The sequence below is a fragment of the Onychomys torridus genome, chromosome 20 (genome assembly GCF_903995425.1).
Source record: "Onychomys torridus chromosome 20, mOncTor1.1, whole genome shotgun sequence".
In the NCBI taxonomy this organism is placed as follows: Eukaryota; Metazoa; Chordata; class Mammalia; order Rodentia; family Cricetidae; genus Onychomys; species Onychomys torridus.
This window is the reverse complement of record NC_050462.1, coordinates 27922786-27946329: the sequence shown is the minus strand read 5'-3', so window position 1 is coordinate 27946329 and position 23544 is coordinate 27922786. Positions and strand designations below refer to the sequence as shown.

Here is a 23544-nt window from a genome sequence, read left to right as displayed (position 1 = left end):
GGTGGTGCATGCATGCCTACATCCCTCAGTACTTGACAGACAGATGAGCAGGGGGATCAGGAGTCCAAGGCCATCCTCAGACACAGTCATTTTGAAGCCACCCTGTGTTACATGAATCTCTGTGTCAAAACAGTTTTTAAGTAGATACATGAAGTTTGTTTGTTTTTTAAGTTACCTGCAATCTTGAAATTATGGGATGGAAGAGCAATAAGTATTGAAAGAAAAGAAGGGTATTTGTCAGATAAAACAGAAATATGGAACTGGATTTATTTTAGCACCCTAAGTTGCTCATAGAGTCCAATAATGAGTCATGTAGGGATATATGATCTAGGATAGTATAGTCATCTCTGGTATGCTTGGTACAGTGAGTTTACCAGCTCAGATGGTTATGAATAATATAACATGAATGCACATAGAGCCCTCCTCCTAAAGACCATTTCAAATAGTAACTTTGTCAATGTACACTTCTCTTCACTCACAAGTTTAAAGGAATTTGTCTATACTTTGTATCAATTTCTCTGATACTAATTCCAACCCTGTATTTTCAGAGACTATGAAAAATAATATATCCTACTAACTCCCCCAGTATGTCAGTTAACTGTCAGGGTGGTTAAGCATATGAAGTGACTCTGATACAAGTAACTCCGCTAGCCACAGGGAGTTATGCCCTCTGTGATCCAAAGCAGGGAGATTTCCAAAATGTTCTTGTATTTATGTGTTTGCAAAGGTGAGGTAAAGTGGTATCCATGCAAGGACCTTGCCGTTGGGAAAGGCCCAGACAAGTGGGAGAATTAAACCATCTGTACAGTCATCTGATGAGTTCTCATCAACCTAGAGGCACGGGACACTAAAGGGACCCTATGGAGAGAAATGCTCCACAAGCACGTGTGCTTGTCATTTTCAGGAGAGCATTGCTTCAGCATGGAGAGAAGGGCTGGTGCGTTCCTTCCTCTCTCCCTCCCGCCGTACTCATCTGCAGATAAAACATACTCTTTCTTCTTTGAAAGATGGCTACAATGAGAACCCCCGCAGAAAAGAAATTACATCCCTTATGTTGTTACAGTACATCAAGGGTGGTTATTTCCACACTGGAGACTGGCTCATTTAGCACCTATGTCTAGTTACAGATAAGGCCAAATAGAGTCCCACTAAGAGGCCAACATGGAAAGACTTAGGCTATCAGTTTATATATACCCTCCCTATGTTACAAGTCTACCCTCTGAAGCCCAACACAACTACTTCCCTCTTTAGAGTCAAAATTTAGACTTGGGGAGAGGAACACTAAGGAATGAGCTCTGATGTACCATACAGCTAATTCCCTGGGTTGGACAGCAGTAGGCAGCCTCTTGTCTCAGGAGATGGGTACAACAAACAATATCTTAAATTCTTTTCAGTCTCTCCTTCCTCTCATCCCTAGTGTGTGCTTGCACCACACACATGCCCACACATACTCACACAAATACAAATTATATTCACATTGACCAGTATGGTTGTTAACTATAAGTAGAAAAAAATAAGTAATCCTAAAAGCTCCCAATATTCCACTTAAGAGAAGAGAATAAATATAAAGCCTTTCTAGGAAAGGACCATTTTTTGTACCATCATCATTTTCTACTCTGCATAAGTTCTTTGGAATCACCTGATTACAGAATTGGTGGATGTTCTTTGGACATCACCTAGCACTGAAATGAGAATCTATGAGGATGTGCATTGTTGCATGATGTCTTAGTTTTCCAGCCTGCTGTTAGATTTTTACAAATTTAAAGACAAAGAAAGGCTTCATTTGAAACGAATAAAGTTAAGTGCACAAAAACACATCCTTGAGTGCATTTGTGTTACAAGAATTTCAGCATTTTTTTCAGCAATAAATGGAATTGAGCTGAACAAAGACAGCTTTCTTCACAAAACCTTAAACATAGGGCTTTTAGATAAAATCTTATTTGAAAGAGGAAAAGACAAAAACTGAGATGGGTTGATTCTAATAAAAAAAAATGAGTAAACCATACAAAGCTCTTTAATAAAGCAAGGGGATTTTTCTAAGAGTTTCCCAGTGCTATTCAGTACAGTCTCAAAGAAGCTCATCTCTCATCTTGGTCTCGTTTCCAGACCCATTGAATTATAGACATATTCTGTTGGATGTTAAAGTATAAATGGCCTTTTTTTTTCTTTCAAAAGCTGAAATAGGTAATCTTGAAAAAGAAAAGACTGGTATCACATGTAACCACCACTATAAAAATGCCCATGGACTTAGAAGTCTTGAGACTCTAATTGTCGTAACCGTCCTCATAGGGAAATGACAATGTCTAAGAACAAGCATTTCCATTTCACTCGGAAAACTCACTAATGCCTCTTTGTTGCTTTTCATAGCAAGAGAAACTGGGGGACATCTGCTTCTCCCTCCGCTACGTCCCTACTGCCGGCAAACTCACTGTTGTCATTCTGGAAGCGAAGAACTTGAAGAAGATGGATGTGGGTGGCCTATCTGGTGAGTCCACAGTGACAATTGATTGTTGTAAAGGCTGTTTCACCGTGGATACTGAATGCATAGCACACATGCTGCGGCTCCCCATCTTTAATTGATCACAGTTCTCTCTCCTATGGAGCTGGAAGCAGCCTCTGAATTCAGCCAACGCAGGGCCCCAGGAAGCCACTCTCGGTTTATTGGAATTGGCAGAGAAGATGAAATCTATTTTCTTTCTTCATAGCCAAAGTATCAGTTGTCATTTCTATGTCATTGAAAGCTAAAATTTTTGGCTTCTTAGTTGAAAAGCAATGCCTGTGACAAATTACAGTTTTGAGGATTTTTTTTTTTTTTAATTCACCCTTGGTATTAAAATTTGTATTTTACCTGAAACTTACTCTATTAGGTGTTTGCCAACCTGACATAATTTTTATAATGCCTTTATACGAAGACAGCATTTCAAATCTATCCAGATGTCTTTGCCTGAGAAGAAACCCAGGAACAACAGTTCGTTCATGTCATTCATTTCATTCTGAAGCTGAAGACTGGGGGGGGGGGGGGACTTCCGAGTTGAAAGTTCCCTGTAACCCAAGCAGGACACAAGAGTGAGTGACGGGAACTCTTCCACAAGGCAAAGTCAGCTCAAGGACTGTGGCTTCCAGGGCTGTGTGTCACTTTTTTCCTCCTCCGTGTGGTTAAATCAATTATAATTTGAATGTTCCAGTAAATCATTAAGGTGTGAGGGATTTTCCTGACACAACACAAGGTCATCACAAATACATGACAGCTGTCATTGTTTCTAGCTGTGGAGTGGCACACATGACTCCTTTTTCAGGGATTTTGAGCTTGGTTTTTCTTGTTTGTTTGTTTTTTGTTTGTTTAAACTTAAAAAAATAAAAAAAAATATTCTAAACATCACACCAATGAAGCACAGTGAGTTTATACTATGAAACCAAACAGCTAAAAATTGTTGAAACCGAGTTCTACTTATTGACCCGGGGACTTAACAGCCAAATTCTCTCTTGCTATCTACATTTATTTCTCTCTATGAATAAGGGAACTTGAGGAAGCTGTATTCTCTCATGTCTTGCTACTTAATGTCTTGCTTTTGTTAATAGTATTACTGGGAAATTTAAAGCAGTAGCTTATTTCCCCCTAAAAACGTGGATTATTTGGTGTGCTTATTTGTAAAACATATGCACAGAAAAGTATTAAACATTTTATAACTATAGTTTACTCCTGGATCACAAATTTGTGTCCTGAGGAGACTTATGATGCCTTTGGGGAGGCAGAGCCAGGTAGATCTCTGTGAGTTCGAGGCCAGCCCGGTCTATAGAGAGAGATCCAGGACAGGCACCAAAACTACACACAGAAACCTTGTCTTGAAAAACCAATGGAAAAAAAAGTCTGCTAAAGATGCCTTTGACCTTTCTCTTTGCCTAAGTAGCCATGTCCCACTAGGAGTGTGTCTGCAGCTCTCCTATCTGCCCTACTCCAAATGTCCATGTGACTTCTCGCCACCTCTGTTAAATGCTGTCTTAGCCTCTCCCCCTAATTAATCCTGTATTAGCCACTGTCCAGCTCCACGATAGCTTTGCCACAAAGCTGGTAAAGCTGCCTCCTTCTGACTTCTTTCTGGGACTTAGAAATGACTTCCCAGCACCACACTGGCTACTTTAGCCAACCTTCAAGACTGCTGTCTCTTTCTGTTCTGACCTCTTGCCAACCATCCCTTCGCATCTTCAGGATCTTCCTAAGGGAAACTGGTCTGGCAGGGTAGATCTGAGTGGTCACAGTCACGGGCATATACACAAGCTCACAGCTAGCAGCCGAAGCAAAGAAAAGCACCAAGGACAACTCCCAGGTCCTGTCACGCTAACTTAGCATTGTGACATAAAAGAGGCACAACCAGAGGTCAGATCTAATTCAGCATCCATCCGTTTGTAGTCTTTTTTCCTAAAGAAAAGCAGAACATTTTCAGAACCCACAGAACCTACATCCACCCCCATATTTGAATTACCTGGAATGATTATCATCATTACCAAACCCTAATTTTAAGGGTTTCCTGCTGCCTGTAGAATTAAATCATAATTACTCTAATCACCTAATGTAGACACTTTCAGGCTGCACCATCCTGCATCTCATTTTAGCCAATGGACCCACATGCTCATCTCGTAGCAACAAGCTATGGGGCATGCTGCTTCCTTTCCTAGACAAGCTCCTTCGTCTGGAATTTCCTTTCTTCCAACAATGTCTAGCTAAATCCTCTTCAGTCTCCATGCCCCCTCTGAACTCTCATTCCTTCCGGTTACTCAACAGATGCATTCTGTGACTCGACTTTGAGTCAGGCTGCATGCGGAGCACTGGGTTGGTAAGCGTGGCTAGAACAGTCCAAAGACCCGACTTGCCTGCAGTTTTCATTTGAATGTAGAGACAGAGACCAAATAAATAAATAAATAAATAAATAAATAAATAAATAAATAAATAAATAAAAGCAAGCCAGTAAATTAATAAAGCATGCAGTGCCCTGAGATATCATCAACATTAGATAGAAGTGAGGCAAAGAAGTCGGATAAGCCATGTCTGGAAGGTTTTGTGGTTGTGGTTGTTGTTGTTGTTGTTGTTGTTGTTGTTGTTAAATGAGGAAGTGAGAACCCAAGCATCAATAAGGTCAGATTATTGGTGAGCGGGTGAGTCTTGGGTTCATGTGGGAGGGAGGTTTAGCATGGTAGGAATGCTTTTTTTTCTGATCCATGGCAACAGAACCAATCTTCGTCTTTTGAAATTGCTACTAGGGGTTTGCTTACAGCCCTCCAACACCACACTCCTTTTCTCACTAGACTGTTCAGTGTTTATGTCTCCCACAATGTTCTCACTGATGGGTGGCGGGGAGCGTAGCTGGCTCCATGAATAATGAATTATTTACAAAGGAGCCGTGGCCTGAAAAACAAGTCTCGCATTTCAAATTTGCTTAACCTACTTACCATTAAGGAAACGTTAAGTACTTGATGGGGTTGTGTCAGAGCCAGTTGACCTATGCACAAAGAGACCACAATTATATAAGATCTCTCCAAGTGATTCAAATGCCAAACTCCATTTGCCAGAAAGGGCTTTGTTAACTGGAACCACAGCTGGCTCTTCTACCAGAGCTGAACCCACACTCTGTCACTAATAACAATGGACGTTGTTTTGAGGTCCTAGAGCTCCAACTATGTATAAGCACTTCATCACAGAACCACACATATTGACACGGACATGTTATTTCTTTCTTCTAAGCCTCGGTCGCATTGTTTATAAAGGGAAAGTGCTGAGAAGACCCCATTCACAAGAAATAAGTTATTATGGGAAATAACTGAGAGCCAAAGTTAAGTGCTCACCAAATATCCCAGTGGATATTTCCATTAGTAACCACATCAAGGCTGCAAAAGGTGAAAGCAATGGGTCATTTAACCAACTGCTTAATTTGATCGGGCGAAAGACTTAGCTATTTGCTAGACATGCCAGATCAGTTCAGGATAATCAGGAGGCCAGATTTTATACAGGCTCAGAGTGAATTCTGACAAAAGTAAGGAACCGATCAATAAAACATGGGAGAAAATGGGAAATGGGCATTTTGAAAATGTTTTTCTTACTGGTCTCTGGCCAGATCAAGCAGCGTCTTTCTTACTGTGTTCATTCAAGTGGACAGCATAAAGAGTTTGCCTACATCACACAGTCACATAGTCAAGGATCAAAGTGCCCATCCTTCATCCTCACAATGACAAGTGGGGTTTCACTGTTCATAATTTTGCAGCAGACTCATTTGTTTACATTTATTTTTGAGAACTTTTTACATAAGAACTGCATTTATATCATATCATGTACTCCACCCCCACCCCTAACTCTTCCCATTTCACCATGCAAATTCCCAACCTTGTCTTCTTTAATTATTACTATCACACCTATATATGTAACATATATATATATATATATATATATATATGCACATACATATGTAGATATAAATACAACCTGTTGAGTCCATTTGGGATTACATGTATGTGTTTAGAGCTGACCACTTGGGATTGGTTAACCTGTCAACATATTCATCTCCCTATGTGTGAACACAGGCACATACACAGATACTTAATTTAAAATAATAAAAATAAACTCCATGCAGCCAGGCATGGTGGCACATGCCTTTAATCTCAACATTTAGGAGGCAGAGGCAGGAAGAACTCTGAGTTCAAGTCCACCCTGGTCTACAAAGCAAGCTCCAGGATAGCCAAGACTATAGAGAGAAACCCTCTCTCAAAAATAAATTTAAAAAAAAAAATGAATCTTCTTTTTCTATGTTTTTGTTCATAAATATTATAAAAAAATAAAATAAAAAGTTCTGAGAGAGACAAGGCAGTAGACAAGCTGGGAGCTCCTGAATCCTACTGTGGAATATTTTTAACATACCATTCATCTTTTCCTACATTTCCATCTTCAAGATGGAGTACATGGTTCCAAGTTGTCTCCACTATCTGGAACTGAAACATCAAAGTCCTCAGAATACGTAAGGCGAGATAGAAATGGAGCCTGAAAAGGTTGTTGGAAATTAAAGCATTCCTGCAAACTGGGGGATGTTGGGAAGTAGAAACCCCTGGGAATATTCCCACACAGTTAGCTCTCCCTTTGTCTTTTTGGAATCACAAGTTGATTCTCCCTTCTCATCTGAGACTTCTGCCAAATTATCCTCATCGCCTGGCTCCACGTTAAACAGATTGTTGCTCCATAAATCTCTTGGAGTCCTGGTTCCCTGCAGAGGGCATACCATCCTTAGAGACTTCCTTCTGACATTTCATGGCTAGAAAACCCTTCCCGTATTTTTTAAAAAGGACAGAAAGGGTACGGTCCTGCTCCCTGATGAGGCTTAAATTCACCTCACATTTGAAAAAATAAATTAATAAACAAAAGCAAAGCATATCAAGCATGGAGGAAAGGCAGTTGGGGAGACCCAGGTAAAGGGCAGGTACCCTGAGCATCTGCTCCCATGCGACTCGTGGACATTAAGGAGCAAGAGAGGAGGCTAGGAGAGGGATGGAGTGGACGCCAAGAGGGCTGAGGAGCAACAATGGCTGAGCAAGGTATGGTTAAAGCACTGGTTCTCAAACTATGAGTCAAGACAGATTTGGGGTCAAACAACCCTTTCCCTGGGGTTAAATATCAGATTTTTTTATTGTATTATTTATTTATTTGTTTGTTTATTTATTTATTTATTTAGGTTTTTGTTTTGTTTTTTTTTTTTGAGACAGGGTTTCTCCTTGTAGTTTTGGTGACTGCCCTGGTAGCCCAGGCTGCCCTCGAACTCACAGAGATCCGCCTGCCTCTGCCTCCCGAGTGCTGGGATTAAAGGCGTGTACCACCACCGCCCGGCTAAATATCAGATATTTACATTATGATTCATAACAGTAGCAAAATGACCATTATGAAGTATCAGTGAAATAATTTTATGGTTGGGGTCAGCACAACATGAAGAACTAACTGTAATAAGGGGTCGCAGCATGAGGAAGCCTGAGAATCACTGGTTTAAAGTGTCCTCATCATTTTTCTGCTTCACCCCTGCCATGTCCTCATCCCCAGGCTTCTTCTGGCCGTCCTCATTCCAAGCCAATGGTGACTGGGACATGGTGATTCCAAACTCATGATGCTGAGGCAGAAAGCTCTGAGTGTTTACACTAGCATGGCCTCCCATAATGAGAGCCTGCCTCCAGAAATTAACGAACTTAATTAGCAAACAAATAAGAACAAAAGACCTGACTACAGGAGATGTCTATTTCAGATAAAGAGCAGCAACTGTGGAAAGGAGGTGATGGAGTAAAAAATTGGGACTGGTGCTGATAGAAAGTTAATGTGTGCCCCGTGAGTTACACACATGCACAGATACACACAAACATACGCAAACACACATTCTTTATTATAAGACACTACATTTTAATTGTTTACAAATTTGTTTTTTCTCAGTCTGCTTTCCTGCCATCCTACAAGTATCATTTAGGAAAATAGAGCCACCTATAAGCACTCAGTTCAGAAAGAACAGCTCACGTACTCCCAGGTACCCATTAGATTCAATATAAAAACCATAATCAGCAGAGAGAAATCGTCCCCTTCAGGCAGAATGTATCAAGTGATGACATTTTGACTGACTCGCTCAGAATCATCAGGAAACATGTTAAAATTTAGCATTTCAAGAACCACCTCAAACCCAGTTCTAGTGAGGACCTGAATTCTTTTAACATCTTTATTGATTCTTTGGGAGCTTCATTTCATGCACCCCAATTCTACTCACCTCCCAGTTCCACCATACCCCCCCTTATCCCTGCAGTGCCCCCACACACAAAAGAATTTTTTTTTTTAATCAAAACAAAGCAAACAAGCAAAGAAACAAGAACAAACCAAAACAAAATTTAAAAAAATTCTCTTAGCTCCTCCATCTTTTGCCCCTCTTCATTCATCCTGGTGGCATTGGGGGCCTCTGGTTCCAGCCTACACTGAGTCATGGAGACCCTGCGGGTATCGTTCCACAAGACCACTAGGACCACAACTCCCTTCACAAGCTCCAGCAGGTCCTAGATGGAGTAGATGTTAGGGTGGGCCAAACCCAGGCCTGGCTGTGGGCCAGAGTAGTAGCTGAGATGGTCAGTCCAAGCCACTGGGGCCACCCACCTCAGGTGAGGGGGTGGAGTCAGCTCCCCAATGCCCTGGAGAGAACCTGAAATTTTAAACAAGCCCACTCCCGTGTGTCTTACTCATCTTAAACTAAAAAAAAAAAAAAAAAAAAAAAAAAAAAAAAACACTTTAAAAGCTTAGATGGGCCGGGCGGTGGTGGCGCACACCTGTAATCCCAGCACTTGGGAGGCAGAGCCAGGCGGATCTCTGTGAGTTTGAGGCCAGCCTGGTCTACAAAGCGAGTTCCAGGAAAGGCGCAAAGCTACACAGAGAAACCCTGTCTTGAAAAACCAAAAAAAAAAAAAAAAAAGCTTAGATGGTATATCATGATTTTAGCTGAGACCTGTGTCAGCCAAATCCTAAGGTAGAATTTTTTTGTCAATAATATAGGGAAAAAGAAATCCATCCTTTGTCTTATATACAAGTATGTTCTCAAATAAAAAGTTATATTTCATTGATAAATCAAATATCCTCTTCCAGAAAAGTGTCCTTGACCACACGTTAAATTCTTATCACCCCACCACCATCCTACCCCCAAATCTCTTTCACTGAAAAAGGAGACAAAGGCAGATGTTTCCTTTACAGGTCCTGCAGTCATTTCTTAATACCCTTGACCTCCTTCCTGTCTGTCCGTCTATTGGTAATGAAAGCATAACGAAGAAACCGCTCCAAATTCAATTGACTTGAACTAAAAGCCACTAGTCTGGGAGCTAGGCCAATAAATAAACAGGCAGAAACTTATTTGAGCCAATTAGATAGGGATATGCAAATTAATTGGCCATGATATCAGGGTCAGGCAATAATATGCAAATGTACTGGCTTCTTATTGAGCTAATGGGACAGGAGTATGCATAATAAATTGGCAGTGATGTCAGAGGCTTCATCATAATTTTAGGCTTGAATGTTACAGTACAAAATTAATTCTGCAACATTTCAGAATGCTTAATTATAATATTGGTAAAAAATAATAGGAAGCCCTGAGAAGCGAACAGACTGTTCTGAAGAGGAAATGACAATTCTTGAAATGACATGATTCTAGAAACTCAATTATTAAAAGGAATTCTAGAGAGTAATAGTCCAGCCCAATGCAAGTTGAGAAGCAGGTACAGTTGCTAGAACAACAAGAAGAAGGAAAATGTGACACCTGGAGGACAGAACAGTTTTAAGGAAGTAGGAGGAGATACGGACAGACCCTGGGACAGCTTGAAATCAAATGGCAGGCTGAGAACTACTCCTTCAGAACAGGAAAGACGACACTCTCTGTAAGCTCTGTAGCCATCAGCTATGTCCCAGTGACTCACTACATATCACATCACATTCTGTGCCAGGCATCATACCAGTCCTCCTCAGGCATGTGAGCACAGACACTCGCCCAACTCAGTGGAGGTAGATTCTGTTTTAATGCTCTAGGTATGTTAACAGATTTAATCCCTGTTCCAAACCTATGAGATGCAGACTGTTTTCAATGTTGTGTTATTGATGGAAGCTAACCACAGCTCAGTAAACAACTTGCCCAAGGTCACAGTTCTATTTGGACATCAACACAAATAAGTCCATCCTCATACTCAATGAGTAAAACATGACTTTTATGTCCCACCAGAGTCAACCTGAAGAGCAGGTGACTAACAGTGTTCTAGATTGAACGACATCTAAACTTTAACTGGATTTCAAATATCCTTTAATCCCAGCTAGAAATTTCATCATGGAAGTCACTAATGTAAATTACTTATTAGTTGGTCGCTTCATGTCACTTGGTGACTTACACAGCAACAATGGAATTAGTGACTCTATAAGACTAGATATCGGATACTAATAGATTACCCTGTTCCTTAGATATAAGTTGTCGTGCTACTTCAATGTGTGAGTCTTTTCACACAAAAGTATGTACAGTTTAAAATAGTGACACTCCAGCCATATCAGAGGCACAGTAGAAGAGATGGTATTGAACATGATAGAAAAGAGTCTAATTATAAAAAATGTGAGTGTCTTTTAGGTAGGAAAAAAAGTCTAATGAAAACGTTTATCCATTCAGTTTTATCAGTGGTTGATTCTAGGCAGGCGTGTGTGATATATCAGGAAAGGAGACAGTATAATGTGAATACAAATGCTTCCTCTCCCCGTAAATTGCTACAGGATTCTGTGGTTCAAAGTTACATATTAAAATATTTTAAGTGAACCAAAAATAATTGACAAGGAAGTGAATTTGCAATAAACTGCTTAACATGAAAGGGAAGATGAGCAGGGAAATGCTGCAAAAGGAATCCACAGATGGAAACGTAGATGTGACCCTGATTCTTTTACTAGTCACCTTGAACCCCTCCCCCACTATGAAATCATGTGTTCCCAAGCACTGACTTATGAAACTCAATGAATCAACGAAAAAAATCATTACTCGAGCAAGCCCAAAACATAGAATAGTTTGCTATAGATTGTATATCTCTGTTCCCCAAGAGGCCCACACATTGAAGTCTCCCTCAATGGCCTGCAATGCTACTGAGGAGAGGCAAAATGGGACCTTTAAATCATAGGGCCTAGCAGTAGTATAAGTAGACTATTGGGATCCAAGACCCTTCTCCTTGCTTATCAGCTGCCATGAGATGGGCATCTTTGGTCCCCCAAGTGTTTTCTGCTGTGACATTCTGCCTCACCCCAAACTGTGGCATGGAGCTTCCAAAACCAGAGCCAAAATAAACCCAAATTGTGTATCTCAACTATTTTTCTCACAGGAACACATTCATTGTGGCCAATCTTAGAAATAATTCACTAGGAGGGAAAACTATAATCCAAATTATGGAATTATAGAGTCAGTGTAGGGTTGGAGTTCTTCCAGAAGATTCTATAAAGATTAAAGAGAAATGCCCTGTATTTGTCCATATGTGGAGTACACACATTGTCACCCACCTCAAAACAGATGGTGGTGTTAAGTGACTAGCCACCAGAGAAGGGCAGCCTAGACAGAGGGATCAAGGGGCTGTCTGTGAAGACAGGCTAAGAAGTTTGGGGCTTTGTAGTATGGAAAAGGAAACCAGAGCACAGACATGATTAAAGTCTTAAAATCATGAAAGGTAGAGCTAGAGTGATACCCACCTGCCCATAACACACTAGTAGAATTACGAAGTGACCTTGATGTTTGAAAGAAAACAGATGAAAAGAACGGCCATTCAGGGAGATCTCAAAGGGACCTTTCCCACTCAGAAATTCTTAGTCAACTTTCCTTTGCTACCTTTCAGTTGGGTGGCAAAACCTAGTTGAGGATCTTGGACAGACAGAAATATAAGACAGAATTCAGTAGATGAGATGTTTCTGCTACAGGATTAAACGGGGATATTGCTAAACCTTTTGTGTTATCTCGTCAGAACCCCCTCCCACCATACCTTTGCATGAGTACCCTTAGAAGCTCCACAGCTCTGTACCTCACTGTCTAACCTAGAAGATTGGTGACTGCACATTCCTCCCTCACTAAACTCTTCTGTCCCACCTCTCTCATTCAGGTCACAGAAAAGGAATGGGGGGTGGGGGTGGAATTTCTAACAACTAACGGAAGTAACAGAAGTATTCCCAAATACTTCTAGTTTTAAACATTTAGCAAAAGTTGCTGCCATCTTCTTTTCCTTTTATAAGGTTTATGATTCCTGTTAGCAAAGCCTCCAATACCTCAATGACAAAAGCATACAGAGTTTTGATCTTATAAAAATACAAGAATGAATCCTTCTAGCGCTCAGCAGTTAAGAGCTCTCAATACTCTTCCTAAGGGCTAAAGTTCAGCAGCCAGTGCTCATATCAGGAAGCTCACAACCACCCCTAAACTCTAGCTCCATGGATCTGATGCCCCCTTTCTGGTCTTCAAAGACACCAAAACACATGTTGCATACAAATACATAGACCCAAACACATAAAGAAATCTTTAAAAGAATGAGTCGTTGTTATAAAAATCATAGCCAAGCTTAGTAACTGATGCCTGGAACCTCTGTACTCAGGAGACTGAGACAGAAGAATCAGGAGTTCTAGGCCACCATTGGCTATAGAGCGATACTCTAAAACAACAAGAATTGCATCTTTTTTAAACAGCCATTTCAACTTTTTGTGTGCCCTTTATGTGTGGTATGCATGTGCATATATGTGAATACATGAATGTATGCAGACACATGTGTGTATAGTGGCCAGGAGTTAAGATTGGGTATCTAGTTTAGTAGTTCTCATCCTTTATACTCAGCCAGGGTCTCTCACTTAAACCCAGAGCCTGACCAATTTTGCTAATTTACCTAGCCATATTGCCCAGCACATTCCCTATCTCTGCCACCCAAGTACTAGGACTATAGGCAGGTTGTCATGCCCACCTGGAATTTACATGGGAACTGGGAACCAAAACACAGTTTGTATGCTTGCGTGGCAAGTTGTCCCAAACCTGTCACCACTTTTAAGAGGACACATATTCACTGACCCTCACTCTTTCCTTCTCCATAATCTTGCCACATGCTTTACTACAACCTACCATAAAAACAAACTGTTCAACTTTGTCTGCCATTCTCAGAGCCCTGCCATATATATGTGGCAAAAACAAACCTCACCTCACCAGGCATAATGTTAATGCCTTTATCTTCTGAATGCGCTGGCTTAGTTGTTTTTTTTTTTTCTCCTTAGTGAAATTCTTTTGGCATCGAACAGTGGTACTATCATAGCATCAGCTTGAGAAACACAACTAGAAAATGTAATTCTTGCCATCACTTGGCTATATTAACAGTCATCTTCAGGGATTTTACTTAATTCTCATTTTATTCTCTTTCTCCACCAGCCCTAATGGTTTAAAAAAGAAAAGGTGACATACTCAATCTTCAAGAGGTAATAGTCTCATAAACATACATACACACGTTACCATAGTTATACCTGAACGATGGTCATAAAGACATTTTCCAAGGAAGAGGTAAAGGCAGAGAAGAAACCCTGGTCACATCTTGTGCCCAGCATGAGAGGACAAGGCTGTGATTCAGTGTGACATGCCTGCTACTTTAAGGACTATCTTCCTCAGAAGAGGAAGTCAGAAGACTACAGCCCTGTGATTTCCTAATAGTGGCCTTGGTTGGGCTGGGCACTCTTTTCAGGGGCTTCCTATTGTTTTCCCTACAAAGAAATGACCTTCAGCGTTTCGTGAAGAAAAGTGACTTTTTAACTTTGGGAATGTTGAAGGAGTCTTTATCTGAAACTAAAGCAACAAGATTGATTGTCTTAAGAAATTCATAGATTTCAAATGATTGATGTCAGGCAACAATATGGCTGTGTAATTAATTAACACGTTCCCCCATTAACAAGGAGCCTAATGTACTTTTAGTGATAGTAGGCTTGCAGTAATATTGCACATACATATGTGACTGCAAGATTACATATTTATCTACTTGATAGACTGAATTGTTCATGGGCTTCCATTTTCTGATTAATTAAGGAAAGAAATGTGTTCACAAATGGCAGTGATCCAAGATGTTACTGGAATAACAGCTTTTGGATCATAAGAACATAAGAAATAAATGAAATAAATCATAGCCTCATCACTTTCTTTAGGATGCAAATAAGAACTTCAGTTCCCCAATTAGTCTCCATCTTCCTATCCCTTAAAGGAAGCTGTGGCAAGGGCACAACTTAAGATTGCATGTACTCTTTCAGAGTTTCTTCTCTGCCTGTATCATTTAAACACACACATACATGTATGTATGTATGTATGTATGTATGTACGTGGGTATGTATACACAAATATATGCATTGTATACAAATGAGGTCATATCACATTCATTATTATTTTGGTCTGCCCACTGTGGTATGTAACAGAGATCTTCTAGGCCATATGTATAAAGCAGCCATTGCATCTATTGTTTTATAGCATCTTTTTCTGGATATAGTATCATATGTTTAGTTATTTCCTTACCAATAAAACTCCATTGGGAAAACTAACTTATCCAAAGGTCTCCAAATAATACTTGAAATAATGAGCTCTGGGATAGGAAGAAAAGTTAAAAAAAAAAAAAAACAACTCCAACTCCTCCTGAACATCAAGCCAAGCCAACAGATCAAAAGAACGCTTTTCTCACTATCCCTGTGATGCAGAAATCCCTACCCATACGAAAGAGAAAGGATGGTGGGTGATAGGGAAGTCTTTGTTTTTCTGATATCCCTAAACGTGCATGCTGCTGCTGTCTCTACAACTGCCTTCTGTTGCTGAAAAAGAAGCCCTCAGAGTTACACAACCTCATCATGCATGAATAAGAAGGGATTTTAAAGTAAGATGCAATTATCCTACGTTCAAAACCTAAAAACTATGTTGCTTCAAGGACAACTGGTGCTGATTGCAAAGAGGTGCCCCCTACCAAAAGAGGAAAATCTAGTGATCAGCTTGTAAATTTCTAGACTCGCCTAAACTATATTTGCAGAAATTTAAATCCATTAAAATACACTCAAGCCAGCAGCACAGTGGATGGCAACCTGAATAAACCTGGGACAGCCAGTAGAAGTCAAAATAAACCTTTACAAGAGGCAAAGACAACGTTTTTCAGAGAATTTTTGCAATTCCTGGACTTTACCAAACCACGTATTTGTAAGCTGCTTTTGCAGATTGTTTACATTTAAAAAAAAAAAAACAACTTGGTTTTAGCAGCACTGTCTAGAGTACAGGGGAGACACCGGAAGTGAACCTCGCCTGAACAGGTCAATGGCAGCAGCGAAGACCCCAGTGGGTCTACCTAGCGATCTGCCTCACTCTTCCTTGAAATACCTGTTCATGCTTTGAGAATCTTACTGAAATTATAAAAAAAAAAAAAAAAATAGTTCAGTGACAGAGATTTTTTTTAGAAGAGGCACTGACGCTTATGAATTATGCAAGTCTGAACTTTCATTTTAATAACATCATTAAAATATAAACATCTTAAAAGCCTGCCGACAGGAAATTCACTTTATAGAATGCTTTCTGTGTGCCCTGACCTTGCCAAGAGGCATGCCTAAGGCATGATTTAACAGTTATTACAGGCCAGAGCCAAATAATAAGTAGGTATTTGAAAATGCCAGTGTTTGTCCTCGCCTCCTTGGCTCCCAGTAGAGATGGAAGTCAGCTGTGAACAGCCCTCTCCTGAGAGCCAACGGGGTGCAGTGGAAAGGACAGAAACATCCATTGCAAACCCTGAATCTAAAACTCATGACCTTTCAGCCCCTCAGTCTGCTCATCCATAAAATTGGGATATTAAGCGCGGCTTCAACCTTGGGTTCCCAAATGAGATAACATTAGTTGGAAGTGCTAAGTAGAAAGCATTGAATACCTGCCAGCTCCTTCTAAGCAAGAGAAAATTCCTAGTTAACTTTTAATGTTTTTGTGCCAAAGCTTGGTTCTAGGAGAGTGTGTTTCACCATCACTGATAGAACTAGCATGTTATGTCATGTGTATGGTCATTAGATGTTTGGCGCAGCATTATTTGCAATGATCAAAAAAAAGTGGAAGCAACTTTGCTAATGGATGAACAATTTCCACACATGCAAGGACACGGCACTCTCAAGTAGAAAGCGACAAAATAGAAAAGGATATACCTGGCAGTGTGTACCACCTCCAAAGCGACAGAGAAGACAACGGGACAATAGGAAGGCTCTGTGCCTTATATTGTTGGACAGCTTGTCATTTAATTATCCTTTAATTTACTGAGAAATAAATAAAACTTAGCTCACAGCATTGCTCTTTAAACTACCCTGCTAGGTTTGTGGATGAGTGTATATAGGTTTTATGGTCTCTGCTCTGATAGGCCTCTTTCTTCTTACACTCTACATAACCATGAGAGTGAATGAGGTCGAAAATAGTAGCAAAATACCACAGATTGTACCATTCAGCAGTATGTAAAATTAGCCCATGTGTCTGGGGTATGTGGGCAGGAAGTGTGTACAGGATTTTAATGTATGTCTCCTCATTAACTGAATAGCAGTCCTGGGAGCATCCAAAAACTAGACCAGCACACTGTCTCCTCTCCTGATAGCCACAATTCCCAGCATATTTTATAAGGAGACAGACAAGATACATTTCTCAGTACAGTTGTTGCCTAGTATTTTGTTGGGAATTAGTTCCGGGCCCAACCCATTCAACCCTAGTACGTGCCCCAAAGCTAAAAATGTTCAAGTTCTATACACAAAATGGTCTAGTCTTTGCAGCTAGCCTACACCAGTCCTGCAGTACACTTCACACACACTCTTCAGTTGACCTGTCAATCCTGATGCAATGTAAATACTATGCAGAGGTTTGTTGTAGTGCTGAAGGAACTGTGACAGGCAAAAACAAAGTCTGTCCATGTTGAGTAGAAACGCAATTTTGTAATTGTAAGGATTCTGTCCTTAATTACGTCACCAGCCTGCGACAGCGTCCCAGCCTAAAAAGTGGGCATCCCCTCTGTGCGCCCCCTTTTTTCCACACTCTCTCTCCTTCTGTATCCCCCCTCCATGCGGTCTCAGTCTCTCTCTCTCTCTCTCTCTCTCTCTCTCTCTCTCTCTCTCTCTCTCTCTCCCCCCCCTCTCTCCCTCCTTCCCTCCTTCCCTCCCTCCCAATAAAGCTCAAGAAAGGTAACCATGGCTCGTGATTCTTCTGTCCAGCACTCTCCTCCATTGGCATGGCCACCACAGGCGACAGCCAGCCATGATCGAGCGAGCGCCACCTTAACCAACAATAATCATTTAACAGTTAGTTGAATCCATGGATACAGAAAAAAGACTTCAGCTCACTGTCACACTCAGCTCTCCAAGCTGATGATTTGATCGTTTAAGATAGCAGAGTTCTCTTCCAGATGCTTCCTTTATGATAACATGTCCAAGACAAGCTCAGTTAACCAACAGAAGGAAAGAGGAAGGCTAGAGTCCTCTCTTTCCTCATTATCAAGTCAGAACCTGACTGCCAGCCCTACACACTCCCCTCTGCAGTGCACCAGCATGAGCATTTGACTAGAAGTGGCAGGGCCTGGTCCCTGGGCAACTCCCTATTGCCTTACCTAATAATTTTGCCCTGGATAATAAATACCTAATTAGATGCCATGAGTCAGCAGTCATTGCTCATTGTCAAATAACTGAGTGGTCAAGGTGTTAACGTTCACTGATCTCTACAAAGCTTCCAATCTCTGCAGACGTGTGTGTCTCTCTCTCTCTCTTTCTCTCTCTTTCTCTTCTCTCTCTCTCTCTCTCTCTCTCTCTCTCTCTCTGTCACACACACACACACATACACACATACACACACACATACACACATTTCAACTCACATCCGTTCAAGACCCTTTAACCCTCTTTAGTTTGTTTTCTTCCATCTGAAATTTCATTTTCTATAACACACTTGTCCTCAGGCTGTGCCCATCCTATCAATTCAAAACATGAAGAAAATCTCTGGCTGGATTGTGCCTCAGCCCTGTAGCCTTCACCTAACATGAATTGTTCATCTTGCTGAGAGAAAAGCCTGTTCCATTAAAGTATTTACTAAAAATCTGTATGAACTATGGGGGAAAAAACTGTGTACTACTGAGTCCCAAGACAAGATCAAATATTCCCTGTTTCCCTCCTTTATGTGTTATTTAGCTAATTGCTAAGTGTGCCCACATCAGCCCTGTTGCACTGTGCCTCCCTCCAACTAGGCAGCCTGACCCAAGGTAAAAGCAATTGCTAGGGATGCATTCTCCATGAAGCTCTCCACCTGGGGACTGGCTTGTAGACTCGGGTGTTGACATGAAATTCGAGGACAGGCAAACACAAAATTCCAAGGTGCATTTCAGTGAGATTCTCAAACGAAAAACTTCCCACAAATGTATTATCATCAAGGCTGCTCTTTCCCCCCTAGATAAAGATCGTTTTAGTATTTCTACAATAGGGTTCAGTGCCAAGGAACTAAAATTTACTGTGTGAGTTAAAGTTAAGAAAAGAGTACTATCCTCAAGCCAAATTATGTAAAGTCTGTCTTTTAAAACTCTCCCTCAGATATCATAGTGTGTGTATATGTGTGTGTGTATGTATGTATGTATATATTGGCTCATAACTGCCAGTTGAAATTCATGCAAAGCTAATCATTAAAAGATGCTAAAATTTAATATTTGCTTACAAGCAAGGTATCAGCATGGAATGTTTTTCATCTTGGGTGAGTCAGTGAGACAATTGTCCTGGACAATTCCCTCCTCATCTTCCCATTCAAATTTCAAAATGATTTAACCTGGACTGTAAAACAACAGTGGAATCTTATTATCAATAAGGATTATTCATTTCGAACATGAGTCCCCAGCCATGGAGCTCCTGCACCCTGCACTGAGGGGCAGAGATGCGACATTCATTTCTAGTAACGCATTTAACTAGAGGGACATTCACTTTCTAAAAGCAAGCACAGCGGGAAATCGGGGTCATGCAGAGGGCAGACACGGCATCAGGCATCAGCCTGGAACTGTTTGTGGAACTGGAGCTGTGTAAGCTGCCAAAGAAGAGACTTAAAGCAAACATAACAACTGTCTGGAAAGAACTGATCAGATCAGTTCTCTACAGGAATGATTCAGATCGGAACGGGAACCAACAGGTATAAGCAGTGCCGATCCATACTTGGTTATTTCCAGTTTAGTTCCAAAAGGACTTGAGGCAAGCTTGTTAGGACTGAGTTAAGGGTTACTGTCCCCATCTCCAGCCGTCATAGATTAAGGGCCTACCTATGAAATCCCTCCATCTCCTAAGACACTTCCATTTCTGCCTGGGAAGTTCTAAGAGATACCAGCCACCCTAAAATACTGTGGAAGAAAGCATCTATCAAAAACCCGAGTGTGGTTTGTTTTGTCCTTAAATATAAAAGGATGAGGCAGGTAGTGGTGGTGCATGCCTTTAATCTCAGCACTCAGGAGGTAGAGCCAGGTGGATCTCTGTGAGTTCGAGACCAGCCTGGTCTACAGAGCAAGTCCAGGACAGGCTCCAAAGCTACAGAGAAACCCTGTCTCGAAAAACAAAAAACGAATAAAATAAAATAAAATAAAAAGGTGGAAGACTGCTGGTACCAGTAAAATAGTAACTCTAATCTAATGCTAAGTATTCATTAATTTGGATTTGGGTAACTGTGAGCATAATCCCATGAGTTAAGTGTCATTATCCCTACGGACACAAACAAAGACCAAGGTTTGGAAGTCAGTGGCTTGAGCGAAGTCCCAGAGGGAGGAAATGGCAGGATCTAGTTCCTTGCTGCACCCCTCTGTTCCCCAAGCCAGCCTGGGACCCCACCCTATCTCATTGTTTACAGGATATCATTTCAGTTGGCCATAATCCCAGTTCTAGAACATAATGCTGAACAGTGCTCATCCGTTGACTCACGATTAATACTCTCTGTAGATTATTTTGACAAAGTAACAGTATCCAACTGTGCCCGCAAATGGCATGGCACGCATATCCCAGCAACTCCGCGGATAAACAAGCAAGTGCCCTAAGGAAGCAATGGCTCCTCACTCATTCCTTTCACTGTTTCTTATTTCTTGGGGAAAATAACGTCCAGAAGGGATCAGTGTTCCTCTCAATGACAACATAGCGAGAGGGAGAAAAGGTTGCTGTTTACAAGTTTATATAATACACAGAGAGCAGGCGTGGAGCCCTGAGCAGCTCCTCCCCAGTGGGAAGGCCTTCACAGGCAGCCACGGAGATTCTGGGCCTTTTTAATTGCCTCTTAATCGGAAGTCGGGCCTCCAGTGGGGGAGGTAAAGAACTTGGTACAACATGTTTTTCTCTTCCTTTCTGCTCCTTTTTCAGTTGGGCAAAAGGCAGTGGAAGGGGTTTTTGTTTGTTTGGTTTTGTTTGGTTTTTGTTTTTACTGTGTCCTGCAAATGCCACTTGTCACTCAAGACACTGAGTTATTTAGTCACTAGCAGTCATCACTGTTCTTGGCTCTGTACCTCTTGACCACAGGCGTTATCGCTTCCCACCATTTTCCACATGCTAGCGATCAGCAGTTCCTGTGCTGTGAATAGCTGTCTTTCCAGAGACACACCTTAATTCACTCTTGTGTGGCCATCATCTAGCAATGCCTAGCATGTGTAGGAAATTGAAATGAATCAGTTCATTGTATCCCCAGTATTGAACATATAATATGAAGTAAAGTGGACTGAACTTGAATCATTTAAAAAAAAGCAAAATGAACTTAATGAAATATTTTAAGGCATTATCCCTGGGTTGAATCCATAACACTACAAAAAAAAAAAAAAAAAAAAAAAAAAAAAAAAGGTGCTATCCTGAAGTAAATTTATCCAGACTGTAGATAGCAATTGACCAATCGATTAGTACACTCTAGCTATGATGACTTGATGTTATTCAATTAGTATCTGATTTTTCTTACTATTATGTTTCCCTTAAAACTGATATTATAGTGAGGTCTCTAAGCCAAATCCATAATGGGAGCTATAGTCTAAATTATCATCTATTTAAAGAATGGCCAGGAGATATAAACTATATTAATAAATCCAACAGTCTTGATTAGACACAGAGGAGGGTCATTCCCCAAACATGATCTTCTTGGGCCTAGGTTACCTTCTTAGTCCAAGCTTCACTGTGATCTCAGAAGAGAATGTCAGATCGGTAGTGACAACCCACATACACCCAGAATACACACATCGTGTGCACACACACCGCCTTCTTCTCTCATTATTTCAGATTCCTAAACCTCACTGGTGCACCTGGTTCAGTCTGGATCAGACGTGGCAGTGGGTACCTGAAGTTGCATCAATTAGATAGACATTGGCAGGGATGGCAGTGTATGCATACAGTGTCAACACTTTAGAAGTGGCAGGTAGAATATCACTAGTTCTAGGTAGCTAGACTGGGCTGGGGGCGGGGGAGATAGAAGGAGACCCTGTCAAAGAGAGTGAGAGAGAAGAGGGAGAGAGAGGGAGAGAAAGCCAATAATGTTACACATTCCTCTTTTTTTTTTTTGTCTTACTAAAGACACAAAAATATATTGCCTCAATTTTTCTCTTTAAAAAATCAATTACTCATTAGCCCAGAACAGAGCACTGTAATATATCAGTGTGATACCTAATTTTAATGTAAAAATAGTATACATGCTAACAAGTGGTAATTGCTTCATAAATCTTGGAAATAATGTCATGTTTGAAGAAGCAGCTGAACTTTTAAAAATAGCAATAAGCTAGATTAGTTTCTGTGTTCCCACTACCATGAAAGGCCTAGCATCCACTGGGTAGCTGGAGGGCTGCTCATAGGCATTGGAAGGACACAAGTCTGGAATCATAAGTTTGGCACATATACATGTGAATTACCTCCCTACTAACTCCCACCCTGGGCCAGGAGCAGTAGAACCCAAGCTAAGTAAAATTCAACCCCTGCCTGCACAGGTAGGGAACACTGTACAAAAATACTGCCTGTGATTTAGATTAGAAATGGCAAGCTTATTCTTCAGGATACCAGGTAGTAAATATTTTAGACTTAGCAGCCCACATGGATTCTTACAAGCATTCAGACTTACCATTAGAGAACAAAAACAATCACAAGACAGCGTGGCACAAACGGGCATGGCTGTGGTCCCATAAAGCTACTTCGAGATAGGAATTTCATCTCATGAAATATTAATCTCCTTTTGATTGTCTTCAGCTTTTAGAAATATATAAATCTTCTTAGTGTGTAGCCTACAAAAACTTGCAGTAGACAGATGCAGTCCCTAGGCAGCCATTTGCTGACCAACAGGACTTTATAGGAGTTTGGAGAGAGAGAATTGAATTCTGATGGGGAGCAGGAAGGTCATGGAAACTTCCTGAAGGTAGAAACCCGTCAGCTGAGGGCCTGTTTAGGGCAAGTGAATAGGCCCAGAAGACAGCCTGAGCTAAGGCATGCTTCTGTGAAACAGACTGGGAGCACAGAGGAGCCACTGAGAATGAAGTTAGAGAGATCGGCCAGGTCCCAGGGTCCCATCAAGGAAACTGAACCTTTTGCTCAGGATGAATACAGGGTGTGGGTTGTTGAAATGGTCCAGAGTCAAGAGTCCTGTGACATCATCCCAGCTATGTAGTCAGTATTACTTGAGTTAGAATCCCAACTGTGCCATTCACTTAGATGTAGCCTCAGAACATATGCTTATCCCCTGGTCCTCACGTCCCTCATCTGGAAACAGAGATAATGCCTACCTTGCCATTTGTCATCTTGTCACTGGGCCTGCATGCTTCACTTAACAATGCCCTAACTTTTTGCAAGAATGTCATTGCTAACTCATTGCTTGACTGACACTCCCTCTGGATGGTAGGACCACATCGTCAGTCATAGTTACCAAATAACCTAGCACCAACTCAAGAGGACTGATGAGTACATGGGGGAGGGGGTACTAGCTAGTCACAAAACCAACATTCTCCCACCTTACTCTATCACAGTTTATACCTACAGTT

At 41.1% G+C, this 23544-nt stretch overlaps 1 protein-coding gene across 2 annotated transcripts in view; it reads left to right on the top strand.

Annotated features, from left to right (window-relative positions):
- Syt1 (synaptotagmin 1) overlaps window positions 1-23544 on the top strand; it is a 521493-nt gene that overhangs the window by 422459 nt on the left and 75490 nt on the right. For both annotated transcript variants that reach the window (XM_036169618.1, XM_036169617.1), the window contains exon 9: window positions 2368-2485. In XM_036169618.1, the coding sequence (XP_036025511.1) occupies window positions 2368-2485 (118 nt within the window). The remainder of the gene's footprint in view (window positions 1-2367; window positions 2486-23544) is intronic.